This window comes from Solenopsis invicta, chromosome 16, assembly GCF_016802725.1.
Source record: "Solenopsis invicta isolate M01_SB chromosome 16, UNIL_Sinv_3.0, whole genome shotgun sequence".
NCBI classification, from domain to species: Eukaryota; Metazoa; Arthropoda; class Insecta; order Hymenoptera; family Formicidae; genus Solenopsis; species Solenopsis invicta.
This window is the reverse complement of record NC_052679.1, coordinates 15,913,752-15,941,714: the sequence shown is the minus strand read 5'-3', so window position 1 is coordinate 15,941,714 and position 27,963 is coordinate 15,913,752. Positions and strand designations below refer to the sequence as shown.

The 27,963-nt window shown below is 30.2% G+C and overlaps 5 protein-coding genes and 1 non-coding gene across 6 annotated transcripts; all 6 read left to right on the top strand.

Annotated features, from left to right (window-relative positions):
* Positions 1 to 37: 37 nt before the first annotated feature.
* On the top strand, positions 38 to 4,290 carry LOC105199335 (kinesin-like protein KIF9). The gene is made up of 6 exons (XM_039458762.1): positions 38 to 175; positions 351 to 512; positions 947 to 1,108; positions 1,555 to 1,740; positions 2,080 to 2,294; positions 2,573 to 4,290. Exons 1-6 carry the CDS (start codon positions 38 to 40, stop codon positions 2,994 to 2,996), a joined length of 1,287 nt encoding a protein of 428 aa, XP_039314696.1. The 3' UTR covers positions 2,997 to 4,290.
* A 185-nt stretch (positions 4,291 to 4,475) lies between these two features.
* On the top strand, positions 4,476 to 7,173 carry LOC105199332. Its single transcript, XM_011166381.3, has 5 exons — positions 4,476 to 4,735; positions 5,198 to 5,264; positions 5,344 to 5,487; positions 5,871 to 6,332; positions 6,907 to 7,173. The coding sequence occupies exons 1-5, from the start codon at positions 4,650 to 4,652 to the stop codon at positions 6,958 to 6,960; spliced, it is 813 nt and encodes a 270-aa protein (XP_011164683.1). The 5' UTR covers positions 4,476 to 4,649; the 3' UTR covers positions 6,961 to 7,173.
* A 133-nt stretch (positions 7,174 to 7,306) lies between these two features.
* LOC105199331 lies at positions 7,307 to 9,553 on the top strand. The gene is made up of 4 exons (XM_011166380.3): positions 7,307 to 7,636; positions 7,945 to 8,011; positions 8,095 to 8,235; positions 8,695 to 9,553. The coding sequence occupies exons 1-4, from the start codon at positions 7,557 to 7,559 to the stop codon at positions 9,148 to 9,150; spliced, it is 744 nt and encodes a 247-aa protein (XP_011164682.3). The 5' UTR covers positions 7,307 to 7,556; the 3' UTR covers positions 9,151 to 9,553.
* A 6,195-nt stretch (positions 9,554 to 15,748) lies between these two features.
* Positions 15,749 to 19,042, top strand: LOC105199330 (retinol-binding protein pinta). Its single transcript, XM_026136188.2, has 5 exons — positions 15,749 to 15,988; positions 16,766 to 16,925; positions 17,354 to 17,459; positions 18,075 to 18,441; positions 18,746 to 19,042. Exons 1-5 carry the CDS (start codon positions 15,817 to 15,819, stop codon positions 18,862 to 18,864), a joined length of 924 nt encoding a protein of 307 aa, XP_025991973.2. The 5' UTR covers positions 15,749 to 15,816; the 3' UTR covers positions 18,865 to 19,042.
* Positions 19,043 to 20,007: 965 nt separating this feature from the next.
* Positions 20,008 to 23,016, top strand: LOC105199325 (retinol-binding protein pinta). Its single transcript, XM_011166372.3, has 5 exons — positions 20,008 to 20,391; positions 20,951 to 21,110; positions 21,580 to 21,685; positions 21,784 to 22,150; positions 22,408 to 23,016. Exons 1-5 carry the CDS (start codon positions 20,223 to 20,225, stop codon positions 22,497 to 22,499), a joined length of 894 nt encoding a protein of 297 aa, XP_011164674.1. The 5' UTR covers positions 20,008 to 20,222; the 3' UTR covers positions 22,500 to 23,016.
* Positions 23,017 to 23,077: 61 nt separating this feature from the next.
* LOC113002673 lies at positions 23,078 to 27,254 on the top strand. The gene is made up of 5 exons (XR_005576565.1): positions 23,078 to 24,170; positions 24,831 to 24,988; positions 25,709 to 25,816; positions 25,909 to 26,273; positions 26,524 to 27,254. It is a non-coding gene; the product is annotated as a retinol-binding protein pinta (transcript).
* Positions 27,255 to 27,963: the final 709 nt, after the last annotated feature.

Genomic DNA, 27,963 nt, shown 5'->3' with positions numbered 1-27,963 from the left:
TTAGTCAAGATGTTGAGATAATGTTGAAATTAAAAGAATGCACCAAACGAACTTCTCTATGTCGGACAACGAGTCGAATGACGAGGTGCACGACAGTAATGTGAAAGTCTTCGTGCGAATTCTACCGCTCGAGAGACCGTGCGATTCTTGCGCAAAAATCAGTACGGACGGTAAGGTGAGATCATTGTAAATCTATCGTTAAAGATATCTCGAAAAAGAAGAGGTATCTCGTTAGCATGTCTCTCGAAATTTTATCTTGTTGCTGTTATTATTATTATTATTTATTAAGATGTCTCATGATTTTGTTCATTAATACATTATATATTAATTATTATAATGTCACTACATAGAAGATCTACGTGAGATGCTTGCAGGACATGCGACGAGACAAACAGTCGAAGGATCCCGTTTATTGGGCCTTCCGTGTCGACGAAATATTTTACGAGATGTCTCAAGATAAAGTGTATTGCGCTACCGCGAAAAATCTCATAGAAAAGTATCAATTAAATCTTTAAAGTCTGGTGATATTCCATACTGCGTCAGCGATATAGTTAATTATCTTAAAACTGTTTAATACAGTTATAGCAAATTAATTCGTATAAATTAAACATTGCAAATGTACAGAAAGTTAGTTTATTTTTTTAAAGACATTTAATGTTTAAAATTAAAAAAAAATTCTAAGAAATTTTCACTAGGATAGCGTGAGAGCATCCAAGATAGAGCAATAAGAATGCAATACGTTAAATATCGTTAGTACCTTTTTAGTAAAATAGAGGATATAAAAATATTTTTAGTCGTAATTGATTGAAATATTTAGATTAACGTGATTTATCAGGAACTATACAGACGTATATATTTATCGATAATAATTGATAATTTATAAATTTGATCGGTATCGTTGATAAGATGGAGTATCATGTCTATAGAAATAGCAAAACATGTGTAACATACGCAACAAGAAAATAATTTAAGAGCTTTAGACGGCGTAAATTGTGTACTGATCGGTTACGGGCAAACCGGGTCCGGAAAGAGTTTCACAATCGGCGGTTTCAAAAATAATTGGGAAGTACGCTTCCGTATTTCACATTATCTATCTAATTCAGACTTCGTTTAATCAGTTATTCTGATCGCTTTGTTCATTGATTTAGCATAGAGGGATAGTTCCACGACTCTTGTCCGACATGTTTACGGAGAAGACAAATCGAAGAAAAATCAGCGACATATGCTATCGTTTAAGTTTCATCGAGCTGAGAGGTAAAAATGTAATCGATCTCCTCGCGACGAAGAAACGAAGGAGTTTTAACGTTAACGAGCGCGGTGTTTTTAAGGTAGATGAGAAAAAAATGTTTCAATTCGTTTTCTCACATAATCTTATTCGCGTATCTTTGTTAAATCTACAGATAGCTTCTAATTTTACGTTGTAGAGAAATAATGTTTTATTGAGAAATAATTGCTTTCATGATTCCGCTTTTATGAATTCTTATAATTATCTAGAGTGTCTAATCGGCTTTTTGCTCTATATATGTGCCAAAATCAGGACAATTACGATTCCAGAATGTGACTATAGTGAATGTAGAGAATGAAGAAGAAACTTTAAGAAAAGTAATTGAAGGGGAAACTAGGAGATCGATCATAACAGGCTCAATGTATCCAGTATCACATTTGGGTACTGCAGTCATAATTATCCACGTTTCAAATGCGAGTCTGATAAAATCGCAAGCTTTCGTAGCGACAGCAAAAGTAATTCAATGAATTTGACAACATTTTTAACAATAAATCTTTAAATTTTATATTTTAAATATTCTTGCATAATAACTTTAACTAAGAGAAGAGCTAGGAGAATTTTATAATATTTTATTATATAAAATGAAACGTTTAAAATATTATGTTTAGACATTTGAAATGGATATAGCATATTTAAATATAGAACCAAAGTTTGACATGTACAAATTAAATATAATATTTAAATGTCCTTAAATATTTTGAATAAAATATTTACTATATCAAATTTTCAATGAAATCGCCTCGAAAGAAAAATTATACGAAAAATTGTTTCTTTTTTTTGCGAATCAATGTTAGATACATATCGTAGAGATGGCTGGAATTGGCACGGTGGGAAAATCAAATTCCTGGAAAACAGCAGCCGATTTAGGTATGGCGAATTTAATGAAAATACAGTTGGAACAATATTTCCTGCATCTCAGAAAACCAAGCACGTGCACGTATAGCGTTGTTCGCTCAAGTAATTTGCTGAAGCTACTGAGAGACGCTCTCACTGTTACATCCATTATTCGGTAATCATATAATGAACACATCTGAAATTTGAAGTAGCGTATACTCTCTTATTTTAATCTAATTTACGTTGATCTTTTTTCCACATTAGACATAAGGACATTTAAAAATGCAATTCTGTAATGTTTATTTAATATACACACAATATTTAAATATAAACTTTGTTTTATGCACTGTACAATTCAAATTTTAATTTTTTTTATTAAATTTTTAACTTGACCTAAAATTAACACAAGACATTTCGCTTGATTAATTAAAAGCCAGATATTTAATTCGTCAGTTTCGTGTCTCACGTGCGCATCACGAGGGAAGATCTCGACGTTACTTTGTCGACTATGCGGCTGACCGCTAAAATCGCAAAACTAAAACCGATCAAGACGATACGGCACATCCAGCCACGAACAGAGCTAATTGTGCAGCAGCTACGGGAGCAAGTGAACACATTGAAGAAGGAGCTAGAGCTGAACGATATGTTTTTACATCAGGAGGCATTGCCGAACATCTCGAAATCCAGACTCGAGCAGATCAGTCGAGACATTATGAACTTTCTGCAGGGTTTCATTTCGGAATTAACGCTCTTCAATGTCACCCAGGCGCGAATATTAGTGAAAGTCGCCAAACAATTACACGACAAGTTTGTTCTCTTGTTATTTCTCGCGATCAGGTTTTTTAATGCAAATTTGTGCATCTTAATTAATATTTAATTAAAAATTAATTGTGAGGAAAATATCAGAACAAAAAAATCTGTTATTAAAATGATGTCAAAATGGTTCTTAAGTATTTATTAAAAGTCATTTTTCGTTTAACCGCCGCGATTTATTTTTATATCATTTTGTGTGTGATGTGACTAATCGTTTGACTTCAGAAGGAAGCAAGAATATAATTTCTTGCTTATCGTATATGAAATAATGATTACTAAATAAAACATGTTAATTTTGAATCTATATCATATTAATATATTAATTTTCATTTGATACTAATGTTTGATACTGTTTCTTCTGTGCACAAGACGTGTATTGTTTTGCAATCATTTCGTTAAATATTTGTAATATTTAACATGATTTTTCCCATCGCGTGTTTCTCGTGATTAGTAACGATAAAGAAAAATTAATTTGATCGTAAACGTAATTAAAACGTAATTTACAACAGAAGTTTGAATATTTCTCTAATCATTCTAGATTGGTCGCAAAAGAAATTGAAACGGAAAAGTTAAAAGAAGCATATAACAACGTAATAGTTACGCTATCTCAATCGGATGCTGCTTTGACTTCGTCGTCATTAATTTAACATCACAATGATATTAATTTTATCGCAATATAATTTGCAATTCTTATGTCACGTCTACATATATTTTACTAATATTCTACTTATATGTTACTACAAATGAGTTCAACAGACAAATAAAATTAATCATTTATGCATTTATGTTTATGTATTTATAGCTGATAAATGTTTTATTCATGCGTTGAAATAAATCAAAATTTTGCAAAACGACTAAATACGATTTAAAAATCGCACATATGCAAGGAAAATGTAATATTAAAAATATTAATGTTTTATTACAGAGCGAATAAACCTAGCTGAATGTCATAGTTGTTATCATTTATGTATTGTCGCGAGTGCATTATCTGTTTACAAAATTAATTCAAGTACTGCTGTTTCGACACATCGTTTGGCTCATTTTCATTGTAATTTAAAAATTAGTTAAATTTTGCGATTAAATAAATATATAATAGCTTAGACACGTAATAAATCTTGAAAAAAGAAAACATTGTACACCTTTGCTTTTTTAGTCGTCTAATCATCTTAACATTTATTATCTCAAAAATATTAACGTTGAGAAAAAAATATGATATATACGTACACTGAAAAATAAGAGTTAAACAATAACAAACAGAATATAATTTATTCGATATCATGCGTATCAAATTAAAGACTATATAAGAACAAATGTTTTATCCAATATTAAATGTGCATAAATTATAAAGACAGACACAACTGTCGATATCCTATTTTTTACGAAAATAATGATTCGAAAGATTTCAGATTTCAGAAAATTAACCTTCGGACGATCAAACTTTTGAATCGCGTAGTTTCGAAAAGAAAGGTATCGTTATTATCTGCGAATGCTAATTGTCTCGATTTTGATTTTCGAGTGGAATATAAACATAGCTCAAGTTCAAATAAACATACATCTCGAAAGGACGGGACGAAGTACGTGATCAATCCGTCGCGTCGCTCGTCATACTGCTTTATTTCGGTTCCTGTTTTATAGTGTGCTCACATTTGTACGTGTCGTGTCATATTTCATCGGCGATTACCATTTTGCATTTCTTTAAATCTCAGAAGCATTCATCATGCGTCGGATGTGTTTTGTATGCGAGCGCTGCGACGCAAAAAAGTCGATTGCACGATCTCATCAAGTTTATTTTTATCTACAAAGGTTCGTTTTCCCCATTGTTTTTCGATTGTTGTTTACATTCTCTCGACCAGATAGTAGCGTTCTCATTTAAATTTATTCTAAATTTATGATATTCGAATATGGTCTATAAATTACATCTTATTTTTATAGACAAAAATTGACCGAGTTTATTTAATTAATATATAATATACCAATTAAAAAAAAACATCAAATATTTATTCAGACATATTTATAGTACAAATGATTTCAACTTTTACTCTTTATTATAATTTTGCACGTGCTTTTCTTCTTTGTTGAAATAAGGTATAAACACTGAAAAAAATGTGATAAAATACACAATTTATAAGTTTTCATTAAGAGTAAAGAGTTTGCTTTAATTTTATAGAAAAATCTTCGAAAAAACACGTACAATTTTTTTAAATATATTTCAAATCGAGAACCGCGCACACAACATCTTATGACATAACATGTATTTTTTTTAAGGATTTTGATGCTCTTAGAAATGGAGGTGTATCGAGTTAATGAAATTGTAAAGAGAAAACAGCTCTGCGTGAGTATTACTGCAAATTGGGCAAGTTAAAAACAATGTGCGTACATTTATAGCGATTTTTCTATGTTATCTGAATTAGTTTTCCTGTGGAACGACTAATATGGAACGTTTTCTAAGCGAGGGCCAAATTTATCTGAGCATGGCGAATGTTTTGCACGAGCGCAACCAAAAGATGTCCAAGATGTTTACGATTATGTTAAAAGCTATGGATATTTACTCGAAGGTAAATGTCCATAATTTTTAATCTCTTCCCGCTCTCCATGGTGCAAAAAATTAAAGAAATTAAAATAAAAAAGTTTCCAAAATTATCAATCTATGAAATCCTGAATTTCTTATTTTTTAATTTGAATGATTTTTTTACGCACATTTGCCTTCAATATGAAACATTGCAACTGCATTCTTGAAAATATCTCTCATGCAATTTTATTTTAGCAATTCCACTTTTTTAACAAATATAATTCTAATCCGTGTCTTGTGGAAATGCGTAAACTATTGTATAAATAATTTTTTCGCAAAGCTACAGTTTTATGAATACTTTTTATCGAGAGTTTCGTACTGTCCGAATTTGAGTAATTCCTATGTAATGACATTTTATATCGCACGTAGCTGAAGACGGACCTGCGAGATAAGGAAAATGAGGACGACTGGCAATCCGATATGGATTTTGACAGCGAGGATGATGATTACGATAATGGGTTCCATATTAACGTAATACCTTTCGATTACGATGAGATAATAGATTCCGGAGAAGAGTCAGACGACCTGTTTGGAGAGGACATTGATACGATTTGCTTCTATTGTGCTGGCGAAGTGTACTATCGTGAATTTTTGCTGGTGAACATCGAATCGTTGTTTACGCGAATCAAGAGTCAGTGCGTTTCATTCACCGAGAGCAGCTCGACATTGTACATTATGTTGTATCTCGAGCTGAGGGATTATTGCGAGAGAGCAAAATTGTTTTTGTATGGCAATATGAGAAACGCGAAATCGACAGAGGAGAGAGGGTCATCACGAGATTACTGCCACAAATATGTTCTCTTGGAGAAATTGCTGGCACGTGTTAGCAAGGTACATTCTCTAATCTGTGTTCGAGTTGTCTAAATTAAGCTGAATTAAGGCAATACGTTCGAAAAATCAAAATCGTTCAATCTGTTTATAAATTGTATAGATTATTTAAAGCAAAATTAATATATTAAAATTTCAAGTCGATTAACATTGTAGTTTCTAATAAAGGTTCAAGTTAGTTTCAGTTATAATCATGATAAATCGGATGACTAATATTGATATATCAGTCATTTCATAACGTGATCATTATGCTATTTTTTTATTAAACATTCCTATATGCATAGAAATTATATGAATATAGTTATAGCAAATCTTTTTGTAGCTTTGAAAAATTTACTCGATTTGTCATCAAAAATGTTTTCATATATATACAAGTAAAAAGCGAAAATACGCTTATGAATTAAAGATGAAAAAATGATTTTAAAAATTGAAAGAATATTAATCGAAAACTAAGTTGTAAGAAACATGCAGAAACGCACATTTTTCCAATACGATAAATACAAATTAGATAAATTATCGCGTATAAATGTTATTTGCAGTTTCTTTTAATGTATTGTACTTTTATGTCTGTTACTAGGAGCAGGAATACGTCATGAGGTACGTGGACATAAAATTTGAGGAAGAAGAATAAAAATATGTATATAAATAGAAAGTCCAACAATTAATAATCGCACTTTTTATTATACAATCTTTCTTACAAATAGAAGAAGGCGTAAGATTTATGAAATACATATAGCGTTAAATAATGTTTACAATTTAATAATTATTTAATATTTATTATAATTCTGTTTATTGCAATACATGTTTTACGTATAAGCATGAAAATATATGTTAATTAATTTTCCATCATTTAATCTTTGTTATTTATGATTGAATCACAATTTGATTCGTAAGATGAATCTGTTATCGAATTATATTTATCATCTGACGCTTGAATCTTAATGAAATCATGCGTTCCGCACAAACACACAGACGATTCGAAAGAGAGAGAAAAGGATCTTTCTCGCTATGACCTTTGAATGGATAAACACAGGACTAAAGTGATAAAGTTTAAATATAAATAAATATAAGTAACAGATTTCGCCTACGGTTTCGCATTTTAAACGACACACGAGAGAGGATTATTTAACTCACCGTTACGAGCGTTTCAATCCTGGCCTTTTCGAAAAAAATCTATTTTTTGTATGAACGGTGATCGTTCCTTGAATTTGGGAAACAGGCATAGTTATGGTTATTGTTTTATGCACGCGGTTAAACACGGCGATCGAGGTTGAACGATCACGCGAAATTTATGCTAACTTGAGAAGGTTTGTGGTATTATTCAATATGAAACTTGTTTGTCTTTAGTAAATTCCATTTCGATTCAATGTAATTCAAAATGGAATTTGCAATAATATTCTGTATATAAATTACTGTAGAATATATCAATGCATTAAAGAAATTTTGTAGAATATGAGATAAATTTCTATTATAAAAATTGCAAAATTTCATTGATTTCGTATAAATTGAGAAAATGAGGCTTTTGATATATTCTATCTAAATTATAATTTAATATGTTTATATATACGTGATTTCGGAGACTTATTATATGCATATTGTATTTGTTTTATTGAAGCATATTGATAATCTTAGAAATGGAACAATCTCAGGATTACAAAAGCGAGAAAAATATAAAGCTTCGTGTAAGTATCGTCGCAAAAGACCATAACAAATAATAGTAGAATATTTAATTACGTTTAGCACTTGTTTAATACTTATGCGTTAGTTATCAGATGAGATGAGTTTCGACCGTTTTCTGTATGAGGGTACAGGCTATCTGAGCATGATAAATAATTTGAACAGTTGGGTCACGCCGAATAACACGAAGAATGTGATTTTGCGAAAGACTTTGAACACTCTCGGAAGGGTGAGATATCAGAGTTCAATTTTGTCGACAGCCTCTGCAAAAAATGTTGCAACGTAGAAAAAGAAAAAAAAATTGCAAAAGTTATCACTGATTAAAATTATAAATTTTTGATTAAGAAAATTGCTTTCAAACTTGTCAAGGAAACATTGTAATTGCACTTGTGCGCATCGATCTATAGCTGCATCTCTCTGTGCACTGATTTATGTTCGATTATAATTATTTTTTAATGTTACTTTGTAATTAATCTAATTTTTAATTAATAGCATTATTATTAATTAGAAAAATATTATAGTAATTTTTCTTTTTTCGGAAAAAAGATATTTTACAATAATTCGCTTTACGATTTCACAGTTGTAATATTTTTTGCAATAAAAAATGTGTGTGTGTGTGTGTGTATACTTTCTTTCCTTTCTTGAATACTAAATTATTCATGATTAATATATTTTATCTCATGTATAGGTACAATTTCAATACAAAAGGATGCTACGTATGCGTAATCTACTCCTTAACGGAATAGTAGCGAATGATATTCGGGAAGATATCGTTATTTCTACTGATAACGTGGTTCGAGAAACCGACGAGCTGAGAATCGGTACCGCAAATGAATACGACATAGATGAGTACGAAGTAATTGGATTTTATGATTGGCAAAGTGAAACGAAGATACGCACCGCTTTGATGGAGATGATCAATTTGCTGATCGACAAGATTTACTATGCAATTATCAAAAGATATATGACGCTGTGTTCCATGCTGAAGAAGTATTGCAAGAGAGCGACACAATTTTTGCGCAGTAATAGAAGAATCCTGAAATCTAGCAAGCTTCGTCGAAGACAAGGGCAAAATTCGTGCTGCAAATATCATTTCTTAAAGCAATTCATTGCCACTTGCCATTATGTCTCATCGTTATATTAAACAAAGTAAAAACTATAATGACATCATGAAAAACACATAATTCTAATTAATGTATTTTAATCCGTACACATCAATAGTATCGATTATTTTTAATAAGGCGACAATTTTTTACAATATTTTTGTTTAAATGTTGCTTTGTACAACTCAGCTTTACTTTTAAAACGAAATATTTTTTGATGTAACAAACATAAATAACGGATAAGACATTACACAGAAAAAAATTTTTTATATTTAATTATACTTAATTATTAAATGTAATTACATATAAATTTATATAATTTTCTCTCTCTCTCTCTCTCTCTCTCTCTCTTTCTCTCAATACCGATATTAAGTAGTATCATAAGATAGTATCATAAGATAAATTCAATGTATCATAAGATTAAATTAATTATAAGATTGATTTAATACAACGTCGGCAATAAATAATACTCAAAATCGGTAGTTTATAAAAATTCAGTTTAATACGTTTAATTCTTTTCTTCTTTAGATAGTTGTAAAGGAACAGGTTTCTGTTTGTGCGTTATTTTTTGCAACTCTATAGAATATGAATTCGTAAAAAAGAGGAGTCACCTACTGCATAGGTGACTCCTTAATAATGACACAGCTAGATAGAAAAAAAATGCTGTTGAATCAACAGCATCGGTCTAAAATTGAAAACATTTCCTTAACTTAATAATATTATTAATGAAAAAAAGATTAAAAGTAAAAGACAACAAATATAATTGAATAAATAAAATTTGGTTGAATCAACTGCATATATGTTATTAGTGATAGTTCACGGTGATTCGACGATTTAATTGAATCAAATTACGTTTTAATTCATATTACAGCATGTTTTTCAGTGTAGGAAACGCCTTTTTATCACGCTCGAATTTATCTTATTCTATCGAATATAAGCTGCTTTCTTTAAACCACTTTTTATTAGGTGACAGTAAATCGTTCTTTTTTTTTCTCGTTGTACTGATCTTTTATCAGGAACATAACAGAATCGAAGGACATATGCAAAGTTTAACGTTTTAATACAAAAAATAAAAATATGTTATTTTTAAATTTTGATGCTATAAACTTTTAATAAAAAAAATTTCAACATTCCTTAATTAGGAAAGAAAAACATGTTTTACTCGCTTTGTAAAAGCGAGTAAACTTAAAAATCGTTCTACATCAGAGCTGTCCAGGATTTGTATTTTTGAGTTTAAAATTTAAATGTGTAGGTAATCACACCTATTAGCGACTATATTATAAGATATTGTTCATAAGACATTATTCATGATATATTTAACTATAAAAAATATTATCCATAAATTACATACATATATGTATTAATATATGTATATAAAAGTACAATTTTATACGTCTATTTACAGATGATGCGGACAACTACTGACAAAGGTAATATTATTAATTATTTATTCCGTTTTCTTATATAATAAATTTATGTATCAATGCCAATTATATAAATTGTATAATTCTAAATGCCTTATATCAGGAATTGACAAAATACAAAGTACGATTGTTGAATGGAATAGGCCTCCCGGATTTCCGCGATATTTCACAGTCGCATTTTATATTGAAAAAAGAAAAAAAAACCCATCTACAATAGTACCTCACAGGTGATGCGAAAAACTACTCACCAAAGCAATAATATTAATTACGTATTCAGTTTTCTTTCATATAATATGTAATATATAATTAGCATTGTGATACATAAATTTATAATGTAAGAAAACTAAATGGATAATTAATATTATTACCATGATCAATAGTTTTTCGCATCACCTGTGAGATACTATTGCAGATAAGTTTTTTTTTTTTTTTTTTTTAAATACAAAATGCGACTGTTGAGGAATATCGCGGGGAAACCGGAAGGCCTATTCCACTCAACAGTCGCAATTTGTATATATTTTGACAATTCCTAGTATATAAAATAAGGTTCTTCTCTCCTCTAAAAAGTAATTAATTATTCGTTAAAGTCAAATGTTATTGTTTACTGAAGATGGTGCAACGTTTAAATACTACATTGATTTGATGTTACAAAAAAGTTCGTATATTTCAAATTTCGCATATCATTTCGCTTTTTTTGGCATATATGCAAAGATCATTCATTTATCAATGATGTTGAAGCTAGCAGCGGATTCGCAGCAGCAGATTCGTCAAAGCAGGGATTCTCATTCAAAATAAAATACATAAGAAACTTTGACATATAAAGGCAAACTAGCAAGTAACTGCACGAAATACACTTATACGCTTCTAAATAGATTAGACTATCCAGAACAATTAACAAAAATGCGCAGGTCTACTAAATTGTTTAAATTATATAACGAGTTATTACAGAAACAAGGGAAGGAAGCCTCGGTCGGAGCTGCAAATTTTTTTAGAACATTACTGTAGGCTTCTAAATCAAGCCTACCGCGACTAGTAAGAAAAATAAAAAAAAAAATGCGCACGGCTACAAAAAATTATTTAAACAATATAAAATTTATTGCAAAAACAGGAAAACGAAACCTCGGTCGGGGCTGCAAATTTTTTTAGAACATCATTATAGCCTTCTAAATAAATCTCGACTAATGAGAAAAATTAAAAAAAATGCGCACGGCTACGAAAAATTATTTAAACAATATAAAATTTATTGCAAAAACAGAAAAACGAAGTCTCGGTCGGGGCTGCAAATTTTTTTAGAACATTATTGTAGGCTTCTAAATCAATCCCGACTAGTAAGAAAAATTAAAAAAAATGCGCACGGCTACGAAAAATTATTTAAACAATATAAAATTTATTGCAAAAACAGGAAAACGAAACCTCGATCGGGGCTGCAAATTTTTTTAGAACATCATTATAGCCTTCTAAATAAATCTCGATTAATGAGAAAAATTAAAAAAAATGCGCACGGCTACGAAAAATTATTTAAACAATATAAAATTTATTGCAAAAACAGAAAAACGAAGTCTCGGTCGGGGCTGCAAATTTTTTTAGAACATTATTGTAGGCTTCTAAATCAATCCCGACTAGTAAGAAAAATTAAAAAAAATGCGCACGGCTACAAAAAATTATTTAAACAATATCAAATTTATTGCAATAACAGGAAAACAAAACCTCGGAGAAACGCCTAGACGGCAGGAATCAAACTGCGGCTCGGCGTGGTGCGTAAAAAATTATTAAAAATGTAATAATACTAATGATAATAATGTACTCTCTTGTGCACCTCTTTCACCACCGATTTCCTAGATCGAGAGCATGCACATGCGAGACAGATCCTTGCAAGTGGTTGACACGAGGGGCCATTCACTCAGCTATTTGATGTACACGTGATTATAAAGTACAGTTGATTACAACTGATTACAGTTGATTACGATGTGATTACAACTACTAAAGTGATTTTATACGACTGTGTGAAATCGATTGTGATCACAGCTGATTTCATTGTGATTACAAATGATATCACAGTGATTACAAATGATATCATTGTGATTGCAGCGATTACAAATGATTTTATTGTGATTGCAAATGATTTCAATAGTATTACTTGTTATTATTGCTAATTTCAATGTAAATATTGTTACAAATTTATCATAATTTTAAATTATAATATATAATAATAGAAAATGGCGGCATCATAATCGGCCGCCAGACTAATTAATTTCCGTGATTTGAGTAAATAAAATAAAATCTTTAATTCAAATGATGGGCATAAAATCCCAGCCGATTATGATGCAATCGACCAGGACAATAATAGTAACGTCTGATCTCATAGACCGGATTTTCTTGATTCCTTCTCTTAACCTTGACTCGACTTAGACACTACTCTTTAAATTCGCATCTTCTGCGCCGAATACAACGGTAGGCGGAACCGGTATAGCAATCTATGGGTATAAATCATTTTTGGTAACATGCGACCATGAGACGCTTATGCGTGTGCGCATAAGGACTTCGCGTCGGGTGTCAGACAGACACGAGAAAGTTCCATAGGCATAATAATAGTAAGAACAGGCCGCTAAATTTAACCGTCGGTTAGACAAAAAAATGCTTAATAGGTTTTGTCCTTGGATTTGCCTATATGGAAAAAAAATTCTGGAAGGCAAGAGAATACTCCAGTAACACTGCGCGAATTAAAGGCAATAAAAATATTGTGGGAGCACTGTGCCATTGGTATTCTGTAGATAATAAGGAAGACTGCTTAAATCCAGTGCAAATGGAAATACAAGAGTACATAGATGTTAAACAATATGTTATAACTATTTCAGCTTCATGCATGACTGATTTAAACTTAAGGCTAAGCCATGATGTTTTTGAAAAGATAAAAAAGTATTTATAATTATTATATAATACTTTTATAACTTTGTTATGATATCATATTTTTATAACTTTTTTATGATTATTATAACAAGCTACTTTGTGAATTAAATAAAGTTTATGAATACTATAAAATACTTTTTATTTTCTTACTTTTTCATGATGTACATTTAATAAATACTCGTAATATTATATATAATATTATATATATTATTTTTTTAAACTTTTTAAAGAATTGGCATGTTGCTTTACAAGTTAAATAAAATCTAATCAATCATATTAAAATTATTTAAAGCATTAATTAATGATTTCTATTATTATATATTATAATTTAAAATTATGATAAATTTGTAACAATATTTACATTGAAATTAGCAATAATAACAAGTAATACTATTGAAATCATTTGCAATCACAATAAAATCATTTGTAATCACTGCAATCACAATGATATCATTTGTAATCACTGTGATATCATTTGTAATCACAATGAAATCAGCTGTGATCACAATCGATTTCACACAGTCGTATAAAATCACTTTAGTAGTTGTAATCACATCGTAATCAACTGTAATCAGTTGTAATCAACTGTACTTTATAATCACGTGTACATCAAATAGCTGAGTGAATGGCCCCTCGTGTCAACCACTTGCAAGGATCTGTTTCGCATGTGCATGCTCTCGATCTAGGAAATTGGTGGTGAAAGAGGTGCACATGAGAGTACATTATTATCATTAGTATCATTACATTTTTAATAATTTTTTACGCACCACGCCGAGCCGCAGTTTGATTCCTGCCGTCTAGGCGTTTCTCCGAGGTTTCGTTTTCCTGTTATTGCAATAAATTTGATATTGTTTAAATAATTTTTCGTAGCCGTGCGCATTTTTTTAAATTTTTCTTACTAGTCGGGATTGATTTAGAAGCCTACAATAATGTTCTAAAAAAATTTGCAGCCCCGACCGAGACTTCGTTTTTCTGTTTTTGCAATAAATTTTATATTGTTTAAATAATTTTTCGTAGCCAAGTGCGCATTTTTTTTAATTTTTCTCATTAGTCGAGATTTATTTAGAAGGCTATAATGATGTTCTAAAAAAATTTGCAGCCCCGACCGAGGTTTCGTTTTCCTGTTTTTGCAATAAATTTTATATTGTTTAAATAATTTTTTGTAGCCGTGCGCATTTTTTTTTAATTTTTCTTACTAGTCGGGATTGATTTAGAAGCCTACAATAATGTTCTAAAAAAATTTGCAGCCCCGACCGAGGCTTCCTTCCCTTGTTTCTGCAATAACTCGTTATATAATTTAAACAATTTAGTAGACCTGCGCATTTTTGTTAATTGTTCTGGATAGTCTGATCTATTTAGAAGCGTATAAGTGTATTTCGTGCAGTTACTTGCTAGTTTGCCTTTATATGTCAAAGTTTCTTATGTATTTTATTTTGAATGAGAATCCCTGCTTTGACGAATCTGCTGCTGCGAATCCGCTGCTAGCTTCAACATCATCATTTACCATTGACCGCACCCATAGACATAGGATCTATAGACCGAGCATTCGAGGAATGGGGGTAAAGTTCTCGCGTGAAAAACTAGAAAGAGATAGCCTGCTTTGGACCACTATTTTGTCTTTGTCTAATGACGCGCGTGGGGGTACAGTAAAGGTAACGAAACTCTCGGTAAGGTTAGGGAAAAAGAAAAGGGAAATGTAAGTGAATGTGAAAAAAGAATGAAGGGGAATTGAAAAGCATTGGAAAAAGTGCCAAAATTATATATAATGTAAAATTGTGTATTAAAATTTAAACAATAAAGTATTGAATAAACATTTAAAGCACCTGGCATAATAGTAATAAAAAAATTAACTCTGCTGATCTTTATATATATCTATATATATAATATATGTTATTGATTTTTAAATAAAATGAGTTTTGTGAATTTAGATCTTATTTGTCTAATTTTGTTATTCTTAGAAGCAGCATAATGATGTATACAAAGAGTGAAAAACTTTTCTAAGAAAATACAAATCAATTGATTTCTATGATCCATCAATAGAGCTTGATTAAAAGCATGTTTCTTTTCAGTAAATAAATCATTTATTCTTAGTTTTATTAATGTTAAATTTATCAGTTTCTTTATTATGTTTGTAGACTTCAAAATATAAAAAAAAAAAACAAGTGAAGATTCCCCACGCGCGTCATTAGACAAAGACAGAATAGTGGTCCAAAGCTTGCTATCTCTTTCTAGTTTTTCACGTCCCCACTCCTCGAATGCTCGGTCTATAGATCCTATGTCTATGACCGCACCTCACATCTACCAGCGAGCGTTTCTGATTCGCAAGTTTCCTTGAGATGAGGTTTCCAGTTGAACTTCAGTTTCACTACAATCACTATGGAGAACGCATGCGACTTCGATGCTCGCGTGGTGCAACGCGTTCCGCAAGAACTGACTGACGAGGATTTGAGATACGCAGCGAAAAGTTTGAACGAGACAAACGATACTAAACAGGAAGCTATCACGGAGATCAAACGCTGGACTAAAAACGAATTGTACACACAAATTGGTAAAAATGACAGCAATCACATAGGCGTGTTAGAATATCGTTCTGTGAAATTCAATTAAGATTTACTTCAGGAGCAATAAAACATTATTTTCAATCGGAGTTGACGTGATATAAATCTGACATTATTCATTGAAGTCATTCTTGAATTCATTTTCCATCGCACAATATAAAGAACAAAATTAATATTGAATCTGATGTTCTTATCGAAGAAAGGAGCAGTCAGGGAATGAAATTTTTGTGTGATACATAATTTATCTTTTATTATTTATTATAATTTTTGTAGAATATCGCAAATTTATTTCCTCGATTTTATTTGTACATTAGATATTCATGTTTTAATATATTTTATGCATTTTGTGTCGTACACGCGACGGATATAAATTTGTGCATACGTAGTTTATTTTTTGTTCTTATTTTTATTTCAATTGTATTTATTTTGTAATTGCTGATATAATAAATTGATAGTTTAACAATAACAATAAATAAAAAATAACGCATGTAGAAAGATTGTCAGCTCAAAAGTTGAAAAAAGATCGAGTTCAGATAGCGCGGTGGCGGAAAGAAAACAGATAAATTGAGTATTGCATAAAGCCTCGACAAAGTAAACAAATATATTTATGTCAAAAATAGATAAGTTTAGATATCAAAAATTTGTTCTTGTAATTATGCTGTTTTATGCATATACATTTATATAAAATCTAATTTATTAATCGTAATGGTTTAGTGTCGCTTTAATTATAGCTTTAAATTTGAAGAAAATTCTTAATTTGTACGCAGATGATTTTCTTAGCCTTCGATTTTTGAGAGTCTGTAAATTTGATCTCGAAAAAACTAAGGACAGGATTCGAAATTATTACAAACAGCAATCCGATTTACCGGAATGGTATAGAAACAAGGATCCGTTCCGTCCGAAAATGCAGGAGCTACTTGATTTGGGGTAACGATAATTATTTCAAAGTATATAAAAAATGCACACAGTCCAAGTAACAAATGTCTCTTCTATTCTATTAATTTTTAATAAATAATGCACTTTCCTTTATCTGCTTTGGATACGGTAAAACAACTATATATTAATCACAAGAACGTAATCCTTTTAGAATTTACTCAACTGTTAAACATCATGGTTATTTTTAATTTTCTGTTTAATTTTCTAATTAATTTTTTAATCTTAAAAAATTTTTAACCATTTGAATACAATTTTAACTTTTCAAAAGTTAGCGTAGTTGAAAATTGTTAGTTAACATTGTTTTAATCATTCTCATTACATTTTAAGAATATTTTATTAAAAACTTTCAGAGATAATTAGATGTAAAATTATAATTTCGATTTTTTTAAAGAATTTTGAAATACTATGTACACTTTTAGGTTATTCTTGCCTCTGCGAAAGCCGGACAGTCAAGGAAAATTGGTCATTCTTGTGCGTGCTACAGTGCATGATCCAAAAAGACATGAAATACCAGATATACTTAAGGTAAAGATTAAAGTACCAGTCATAAGATTCGTGCGTAAAATAATTTGTACAGACAGGGTTAATTAATAATTTTTTAAATTTAATTGAGTTAATGATTTATAAAATTAATTTAGTTGCGTTAAAAATTATACAAGTTAAAAATAAAAATTAAATAGACAAAAGTTACGTTAAAATTAAAGTTTACTTTTAAATTAAGTTAAATTAAAAGTTAATTTTGAAAAGTATTATTCATATTAAATTGGAAGTTTGTAGTTTTTTAAAGTTAAATTACTCAAAACATTTCTAGATTATCAAACACATTTAATATTTTATTTGTAAGTAAAATCTATATAAAATATTGTTTTTTTTTATGTGGAAATGTATTTTTTCTTTTACAATTTTTATTCTTTTACGTAAATAGATTTGCAACTTAGAAAAAAGTTAACAGCTTAAAGTTTGTGTTTCAAAAATAACTAAATAAAGTTAAAAGTTAAATCATTTTTAGAGTAAACTAAATAAAATTAACTTTCCAATTTTATTATTTAACTTTTTAACTGTTTTAATCCAATCTTGATAACAAATATAAAAATAATGTATTTTCAATTTGTATTTATTAATTTTTGACTGACTTTTCAGAACAGTATTTTGGCGATAGAAACGGCGATAAAATATTATCCTGCAACATCTATATATGGTTGCACATTGTTAATAGATGTAGCCAATCCAACAACACACCACATTCTTCAAATCCAACCCTACGTGTTAATGAATTTGGTCCATACATGGCAGAGCTGCTATCCTATGAGATGTCAAAAGATTGTTTTTTTTAATGTGTCGACAGTATTCAATGTTATTTTGGGGATTATCAGATCTTTTATGACTGCAAAAGTAAAAAGCAGATTTTATGTCTACTCAAACGCGATCGAATGTTTCGAAGATATTCCAGCCAACATCTTGCCTATAGAATATAATGGTACCGATGGTACACTTCAAGAATTAACAGGTAATTACTGTAAATTAAATAGACATAAATGCGACGCAATCTGGACAATATGTAAAAGTTTCCTATAAAGCAAATATTGCTAAAACAGAGATAAATTTCTTATAAAGTTTATAATATAATTACTATCAAAAATAAAGAGTTAATCGAATATTATCCTAACAGCATAATATAATATCGTATGAATATTCTAGAATATTCATGTGATATCATGTGTTGTTACGGTAATTACATTATATAAATTAAATGTAGTTACACCCGTATATAATTGAATGTATATATGTAATAATAATATTTAATTTTGCAGTGTACTGGAAGAAATTAATTGAAAAGAATCGCGACTGGGTAGTGAAGAATGAGAATAATAATCACATTGATGAAATATCTGAAGATACAGAAGAAGAATTTCAGCAGACTTATCTATAAATTTTTTATTGTTTAAAGCAATAAATTAAACATTAAAAGCTAAGAATCATTAATTGGATTCTAAAATATACATTGCATGAAGTATTGGCCCATTTACATAGCACACAATATTAAAAAAATATATTGTTGAGATGTAAGATTATTGTATATTCAAATAAAACGTTTTTTCAACGTTAAATTTGTAGATTTATTCATAAGACATATTCTTCATAATTTTAGAATTATTAGCGCATTTATATGAAATATAATGCGATTTACAATACTTTAATCTATAAAATTAATAAAAACGCTTATGACACACAAAAAATAATATAACAATACCTTTGTATATATAAAAAAAGAATTTAGTACGAATTTTATTTAGAAAAAGCTGGTAATGTAATTCTGTGTAATGTAACAAAATTGAGCAATTAATAATTTCTTATTACTTATTTGAAGCATCTTTTGAAGGATAAATAATTACCATTGTATACTAATTTGACACACTAAACTTCTGAAATTGTGTATTGTCACGAATGTGTAAAGTGTTACTATAACAATCAGATTGGTTAACGATAAAAATAACACGCTCATGCTTAGCAAGCTTATCTCTATTCGTTATATAATAATGCGTCTCTCTTACCAGGTATGGATTTACAACAAGATTTATTGGAGGTCTTCCAAATGCTCAAGAGCACTAAAAAAACGTTTGATTTTACAACAAATTTTATCTACTTTTTATCGAATATAGGCTTTGATTTTTGTTCTTTACCAAATTGCAAAGAGAAAATATACTTTCTCTTTTTCTTTTTATGTAGGATATCGAGAGGATAATGCATAAAAATAAATGCATAAAAAATAAGTTGTTAATAAAAATTTTGTAAATCTTTAAATTATACTAATTAGATAAATTTAAAGATAAATTTACTCTTGCCTTGTTACATGGAATTCATTTTATTTTGAGTTTTATCTTTTTTATTTTATATTCATTCTATTTAAAACATCAAAAATGTAAAAAAAAAACTATAGTGTAAAGAATTTAGAAATTAAAATTTCTTCGCAGCTCATGCTCTCAAGTATCAAGTGTCTCTCCATTAAGTTCACGAAACAGATCTGTTTATCTATTGCAGATTTATTGCAGATGTATTGCAGATGGCGCCATATGTGAAGTTGAATATTGCATCTGATTTATCGCAGAAATTCTGTCATAGAACGCATGATTACCAAGTTGTGTACTACGTTTTTTTTTTCTGATTGTATTGATTGTTGATCACGTACAGTTCACGTGTCTCAGTGCGTTTTTGTGTCTCGCAGACGCAAGTCTCTATGTGCTGGCGACGACGCTTCGTGTTCACTACTTTGCACTCACTGTCGTCGTAATGGCGAGCAATTGCGGTGACATCGTTCATTACGCTCGGCAAGAGTTAATCAGTGAGGATAAGAGATACGCAGCGGCACATTTGAACGAGACTGATGCGACTAGAGAGAACGCCTTGGCGGAGATTAGACGCTGGATTGAAGAAATCGATGATTTGCCCGCACAAATTGGTAAAAATGATAAGTTACATTCACACATGATAGACGCGTTGTCACTCGACGAAATTCAAATATAACACTCGTCAGAGCAATAAAACGAATTACGTCTAATCAACGTCAACATGACGTTACTTCTGATACTTAGCGCGCTGAATGAGTTCAGAAACATAACTGGTGCTTGAAAGGAAACGAAAGCGATCTAAAAGTTTTATAAATCGTAATAGATCGTGTTAAATGAAAGAGAAAATTTATATTGGCCAAGTTTCTAATCATATAATTACATTTTAGTGCTTTTAACGGTTTTTCAAATTGTCTCTTTTACATGTTTAATTAGTTGAAGAAATGTTTATATATATTTAAAACAAAAATATATTGGGACGCAAATTTTTAATTACGATTAAATTAGAACTTCAATAAAATTTTAATTTTAGCTTGAAGAATGTTTAAAACGCAATGTCAGAAAATAAATCTTTCTTGAAGTAAATTTTTTTGATTGCTTTCTCACACTTAATATAAATCTTGTATTATGTAGTTTTACATTTGAAAGAAATCTTTAATCTCCTGCACACAGATGATTTTCTTATTCTACGATTTTTGAGAGTCTGCAAATTTGACATCGAGAAAACTAAGGACAGGATTCGAAACTATTATAAGCAGCGATCCGACTTGCCGGAATGGTACAGAAATAAGGACCCACTTCGACCGGAATTGCAAGAGCTGCTTGAAATGGGGTAACGACCATTATTCGAGTATATAGATACATAATCTAAAAAAAATCTTTATTCTACTTTACTGTTATTCGATCGACAGTGCGTTTCTCTTTATCATTTATCTATTTTGAGTATACTGTGGCAAACAATTGCTACGATCCTCAGAGAAAAAAAAAAGAAATTTCAACTTAACCGGGCGTGTAGTCTCCGGATATTGGTCATAAATTTTCCAACATTCGGCGATCATAAAACTTCATACAAAGTCATTATTAGATCACGTTCTGACCCGTTCGACCTGCAACGAGTCAGAAGCGAAATCGTCGGCCCGGACAAGACAAGAGAGAGGTAGATCTCATTCTACTTCGACTTTAGTCCCTTTCATTTGAAATAGAAAAGAGCCAGCCGGGACTAATTGTCACATTGTATTGTTGTAAAAATTCAAAGTATATTAACTTCTTCAAAGAATTCAAGAATATTTTTTTGCGTTTAGAATAGTATTGCCGCTGCGAAAGCCAGACAGCCAAGGAAGAATTGTTTTTCTCGTGCGCGGAACTCTGCATGACCCAAGAATACATAAAATGTCAGACCTAGCTAAGGTAAAAATTAAAATAACATAACGTTGGAATGATTTGTACTGGATGCAGTTAAGATAATATGTTTTTAATTTATGTCCCTTATTTTTGAAACTTTTCAGATTGGTATATTGATAACAGAAGCTGCGATAAAGTATTATCCAGCAGCATCTATATATGGTTGCGCAGTGTACGTAGACGTAATCAATTTAACAATGCGCCACGTTTTACAGTTCTCATCACCCTTCGTGTTAAGAAATTTGATCCACACGTTTCAGAAGTGCTATCCTATAAGATATCAAAAGATTGTCATTTTTAACGCGCTAGCAATATTCGATATTGTTATGAGAATTATTAAATCTTTCATGACGGAGAAGATAAAAAACAGATTTTACGTCTACTCACACCAGCACTGTTTCGAAGATATTCCAGCTAATATATTGCCTGTCGAATACGGTGGCACGGATGGAACTCTTCAGGAATTAACAGGTAGGTTATTTACGGTAATTGAAATAGACATATTGCGATGCATACTGAGTAGGATAAAGGAAGTTTCCTATAAATAAAGTATTGTCGAAGAATCAATAAATTTCTCACGATTAAGATGACCAATCGTTTAGGCAACAATCATTAAAAGTTTGTTAAAAGTTCATTGAATATTAAATATATTATATACGTATATTAAATATATATTTAAATTCGCATATAATTTAATGGATATATTTATTTTTTATTTATTTTTACAGGATATTGGAAAAAATGGATCGAAGAGAATCGCGACTGGTTTACAGAGGATGAAAACTGCCCAAATAGTGAAACTTGCAGAGACAGTATTTGAATTAATTTATTTGGGACTAATAAATTAACGCAGATAATTAGCGAATATTTGAATCCGATGATCGTTTATCCGAACAGCACATTACAATGCGCTTCTATGATCTGTAAATGCTAATTTCGCACTTATTGCCACAAATTAGAGAAATCACTCTGTCGGTTATCAACAGAAACAAAATATTACTCGATCGTAACTTAGCAAGTTTATCGCTTTATGCGTTATGTAAGATATCACGTGCATTCTCTCTCATCACGTATGGATTTCTAATCACGATGAGATCTAAGGTCGTAATTCATAGTCTGTTCTTATATTTAAAATCGTCTCAAGTTCCATCTTAAGGTGTCATCAATTAGAGAGCATTAGTATCTGACATTTTCAAGACGATCTTGAAAAAAGATTCGATTGTAAATATATATGGGGCTTTCCAAAAGCTTAGGAGAGCTAGAAAATATTTGTTTCTGTAACAAACTTTATTTGTTTTCATAGAAATATGTATATAAATAAATATACTAAAATTTAATATTATATATAAACGAATACATAATTATATACATATATTTATTATAATTCGTTTCGCTCGTATGTTCATAAACTTTAGCATCAAACCGAGCCAAGGACGAGCAATAATAATCAAGTTATTCTAACTCACATATATTTGCATGATGTACAAGTAAGAACAAACATGTACGTTATTATAACGTGAAACTAACGCGAAACTTTCTGCCTCATTAATTGTAAGACCTTCATCAGTCGCTAAAAAAGTCTTAATACTGACAAAACAGATCATCTGTCGACAAGTTTGTTCCTCCTTCTTTATAACGAGTATCAATTATATAAAGAAGGATTCACAGAATTAATTATTGGTCAGATAAGATTCATCCGACGGCTAGTCAGATGTAATGCGCAAAGATTTTTTAATATCAATACAAATAATGGAAACACGTACGCAAGAAATGACAACAGAAAACAATAATTGTAAAATTTTATTGGATAGATTCTGTATTTTTACAATACTTTCAACGTGAGATTATTAACTATTAGATCCTATAATTTTGTATAATTTTGACCACGTATGACAGTTGGAACATGTAACCATTTTTGTTAGCGTTAAGATTTTTTATAGCGGCTGATGCAGGTCTTAGTGAGATTATGTTTTAAATATGTTCATTTATGTTTAAATATATACATAAACTTTAGCATCAAACCGAACCAACGACAAGCAATAATAATCAAATAATTCTAACTCACAAATATTTGTATTATGTACATGTAGGACAAACATGTACATTATTATACGCAAAACTAGTTTCGCCGTATTTGAAGCTCATTGCCTATGCTAATTAATTTTAAATTATACTAACAAGTTTTCTTATGCAAGATCATATTTCTGCAGATCAGCTTCGTCTTGATCGTGCTTCACCTATTTCAGTGTATTTTTACCAATCCCAGACACAAGTCTCTTCAAAGCATCGCGTTTATTTCTTTGCACTCACTATTATCACGATGGCAACTGGTTTTGGCAACAGCACCGTGCAGCACGCTCAACAAGAGTTGACCAGCGAAGATAAGAAATTTGCAGCGGTAAATTTGAACGAGACCGACGAGACTAGAGGAAATGCTGCGAGGAAATTAAACACTGGATCGAAGAAAGCAACGATTTGCCCGTACGAATTGGTAAAAATGATAGTGATCACACAGTAGACGCCTTGAAATATGGTTACTCGATGGAATTCAAATATAGCTCATTATTTAAATAAAATTTTATTAAAAAACATTTAAAAATATTATAAAAAATATTGTCTGTTTATTGGAAGATACTGATACTTTTTGAACTAATAAAATATTTTTTTTTTAGTGTGAATTGTTAATTAAAATAAAATAGAATAATAAATCCACAAAATTTTAATATTTAATAATTTAATATGCAAGATGTTTAAAACGCAAAAATGAGAGAAAAATACAATCGAGCAAGATATCCTGTGATCAATCAGTTTTTAACTTAAACAGCATTTACACAATGAAAATTATGCGCACATATATTACCTTCCTATACATTTAATAAATAACTTCTTAAGAATAATTTTGTCTTTATATTCATTCTATACAATGTATCCGAGATTTTAAAATTCTTATTTGTCAAGAGAAACATAATAATACGCGCGATACGCACGCATCGATCAAAAAATAAATTTTTATGAATCAAATGTGTTTTTAAATGTGTTTTTATAAATCAAGTCGCACACCTAATATAAAGTTTAATTTATAATTTGTATCAATTTAGCACTGTTTTAAATGAAATTATAGTATTAAAGGAAATTTTTAATCTTTATGCAGATGATTTTCTTCTTCTACGATTTTTGAGAGTTTGCAAATTTGATGTTGAGAAAATTAAGGACAGGATTCGAAACTATTACCAGCAGCGATCCGATTTACCGGAATGGTACACAAACAAGGATCCGTTTCGATCGGAATTGCAAGAGCTGCTTGATCTGTAACGTTAATCACCTTTTTGGGGTCTTCAAAATGTTTTCCACGAATGCAATCCTTTAGTGGCCGGAAAACATTTTGAAGACGACAAAGAGGTAATTAGAGTAGTGAAAACCTGGCTACGTAACCAGAGCGAGAATTGGTACAGACAGGGTATAGAGGCCCTAGTGAATCGCTGGAAGAAGGCAGTAGAACTCGAAAGAGATTATGTGGAAAAATAGAGTGTAGATAAAACATCATTCTTTCATATATGTAAACATCACTTTTGCAGAGCACATAGTTTTTGAGAAATAAAATGTGGGCTATTACTTTCGCGCAATCCTCGTATATGCGTTACATTATACTAATTCCAAAAAGGAATGAGGGTTGAAACCGCAACAAAAAATATTCGTGATGTTTATTTGAATTGTGCTCCTGTTCAGAAACAATTAAAAAATGATTTGGCAAATTTCAAAATGGTGATATTATTTTGGATGGATTTTATTTTTACGATCAATTCCGCTCTGAACGGCATTTTGACATTGATGATGACATTGTCCATACTTTAGTGGAATACAAATCTTTTTTTTGTTTTCTTTTTCTTTTTATTCTGTAAGCAATACCACATTTGAGTGCCGCATTGCGACGAAATCTTTCTGGTTTCCTATAAAAATCAGACGCGAACTTTTGCAATCATCCAATATATTAACTTCTTCAAAAAATTCAGGAATATTTCCTTTACATTTAGAATATGTGTATCCCTGCGAAAGCCAGACAGTCAAGGAAGACTTGTTTTACTGATGCGCATAACTCGGCATGACCCGAATATACACGAAATACCAAATGTAATTAAGGTAATGTTAAAATAACATATCGCTCGAATGATTTGTAGGAAAAGCTGTCACGATAATGTATGTCCATTATTTCTGGGTGGGCAATTTTTTAGATCTGTATACTCGCGTTAGAAACGGCGATGAAATATTATCCCGCAGGATCTATATATGGTGTGGCATTCTATATAGATGTATCCAATCCAACTGCGCGCCACATTTTTCAACTCTCTCCCTTTGTATTAAAAAATATAGCCCATACATGGCAAAAGTGCTATCCTGTGAGATATCAGAAGAATTGTTTTTTTTAACACACCAACAGTCTTTAATATTCTTATTAGCACTTTAAGATTCTTTCTGACAGAAAAGTTAAAAAGCAGATTTTATGTCTATTCACACCAGAACTGTTTCGAAGATATTCCAGCTGATAACTTGCCTATCGAATATGGCGGTACCGGTGGAACATTGCAGGAGTTAACAGGTAATTACGGCAAATTAAATAAATATTAATGCGATACTGGATAATACAATCTAAAGGATATTTTATGTAAAGCAAGTATTGCTGGAGAAAAAATAAACCTTTCGCAATTAATACGAGCTATTGCTTGGGCAACAATTATTAAAAGTTTGTTAAGAATTTTTCGAATATTAAGTATACTACATTAGATATATATTGTAGTTAATATATAATTTGGTACATATATATATAATACAAATATTTATTTTTTCAGAACATTGGAAAAAATTGATCGAAGAGAATCGCGACTGGGTTATGCAGGATGAGAATGGCCAAAGTATCCAGACAGTTGAACCTATAGAAGAAGATTTTCAGCAGACACATTTATAACTTGTTGATGGTTAAAGGCAGTAAAGTAATAAAGCTCATTTCTAGCCCCAAATTAACTTTTATCTTAGTTTAATTTATTTTTCCGTTTTCAAATTCTTAGAACTAAAGAAAGATAAAGAGTAACTCAAACTGAGATTAAAGTTAATCTGCGTTGGTAGAAATAGGCACAAGAGCATATTAACCTTGGTTATTTTACGCAAATTATAAAATATATTGATTCTTTTTTTCTTTTTGCACAGAAATCACGTAAAATTATATTGCATAAAAAGATGTACAAAGTTAAGGTTTTAATAAAAATTTCATATATGTCTAACTGTGTGAATAAGTTAAATTCATTTTAACTGTCTTGCAATTTGTTAACTCATTTTACATGATGAATTTTATCGTTTGAACTATAAACAAAATATATACACATATTTTATACATTTATTTTCCATGCGTAATTTACATATACTAGTCAATATAACTATAACTGTTTAATAAGCTTTTGTTATACTATTACTATTTAAAAAGTCCAAAATGTACATAATTATAATATATAGTAAAGAATTTAAATAAATCAGATTTCTTCACGCCTCATCCTTAAGAGAATAAAAAACGAATATTTCTCTTTAACTGTTTTGAAAAATTTACATATAACATTATAATTTTTTAGTAAGACCATTTCATACTCATTCTATTTAAAAAGACAAAAGTGTAAAAAGTGATTACAAATAATTTGGAAATTGAAGTTTCTTTGCTCGTGTTCTCTAGGTTGTGTATCAAGTACGTATTTATTATATCTACAAATCTCATTTATCTATTGCAAATGGTGCCGTATTTGAAACTCATTACACATGCTAATTCATTATAAATATTTTAAATTGTGCAAACATACTTTCATTATGTAAGATCATATTTCTGCAGATCGCCTTTGCCTTGATTGTGCTTTACATATTTCAGTGCGTCTTTACCAATCATAGACACAAGTCTGTTCAAAACATTGCGTTTACTTCTTTGCATTTATTATTATCACAATGGTGACTTGTTTCGGCAACAGCACTGAGCAACACGCTTGACAAGAGTTGATTAGCGAAAATAAGAAATTTGCAGCGGTAAATTTAAATGAGATTATTCACAATTACTTCACAATTACTATCACAACTCATAATTAAGACAAACAAACATAATTTAGACATTAATTTTGTCAAGAATCCTTCAAATATTATATAAATATTAAATTATTACATATTAAATAAATATTTAAATGAGCATATATTTTAATGCGTATATGTAATTTAAATATTTATTTTGCAAAATTTTGAAAAAATTGATCGAGGACAGT

Coding starts and splice junctions, on each gene's coding strand:
- LOC105199335 (XM_039458762.1), top strand. CDS start 38: ATGCACCAAACGAACTTCTCTATGTCGGACAACGAGTCGAATGACGAG. Junction 176..350: donor AAATCAGTACGGACGGTAAG/GTGAGATCATTG, acceptor GTCACTACATAG/AAGATCTACGTGAGATGCTT. Junction 1,109..1,554: donor ATCTATCTAATTCAGACTTC/GTTTAATCAGTT, acceptor TTACGATTCCAG/AATGTGACTATAGTGAATGT.
- LOC105199332 (XM_011166381.3), top strand. CDS start 4,650: ATGCGTCGGATGTGTTTTGTATGCGAGCGCTGCGACGCAAAAAAGTCG. Junction 5,488..5,870: donor CTATGGATATTTACTCGAAG/GTAAATGTCCAT, acceptor TATCGCACGTAG/CTGAAGACGGACCTGCGAGA. Junction 6,333..6,906: donor TGCTGGCACGTGTTAGCAAG/GTACATTCTCTA, acceptor GTCTGTTACTAG/GAGCAGGAATACGTCATGAG.
- LOC105199331 (XM_011166380.3), top strand. CDS start 7,557: ATGGTTATTGTTTTATGCACGCGGTTAAACACGGCGATCGAGGTTGAA. Junction 7,637..7,944: donor ATTTATGCTAACTTGAGAAG/GTTTGTGGTATT, acceptor GTTTTATTGAAG/CATATTGATAATCTTAGAAA. Junction 8,236..8,694: donor CTTTGAACACTCTCGGAAGG/GTGAGATATCAG, acceptor TCTCATGTATAG/GTACAATTTCAATACAAAAG.
- LOC105199330 (XM_026136188.2), top strand. CDS start 15,817: ATGGAGAACGCATGCGACTTCGATGCTCGCGTGGTGCAACGCGTTCCG. Junction 16,926..17,353: donor CAGGAGCTACTTGATTTGGG/GTAACGATAATT, acceptor GTACACTTTTAG/GTTATTCTTGCCTCTGCGAA. Junction 18,442..18,745: donor TACACTTCAAGAATTAACAG/GTAATTACTGTA, acceptor TTAATTTTGCAG/TGTACTGGAAGAAATTAATT.
- LOC105199325 (XM_011166372.3), top strand. CDS start 20,223: ATGGCGAGCAATTGCGGTGACATCGTTCATTACGCTCGGCAAGAGTTA. Junction 20,392..20,950: donor TGATTTGCCCGCACAAATTG/GTAAAAATGATA, acceptor TCCTGCACACAG/ATGATTTTCTTATTCTACGA. Junction 21,111..21,579: donor CAAGAGCTGCTTGAAATGGG/GTAACGACCATT, acceptor TTTTGCGTTTAG/AATAGTATTGCCGCTGCGAA.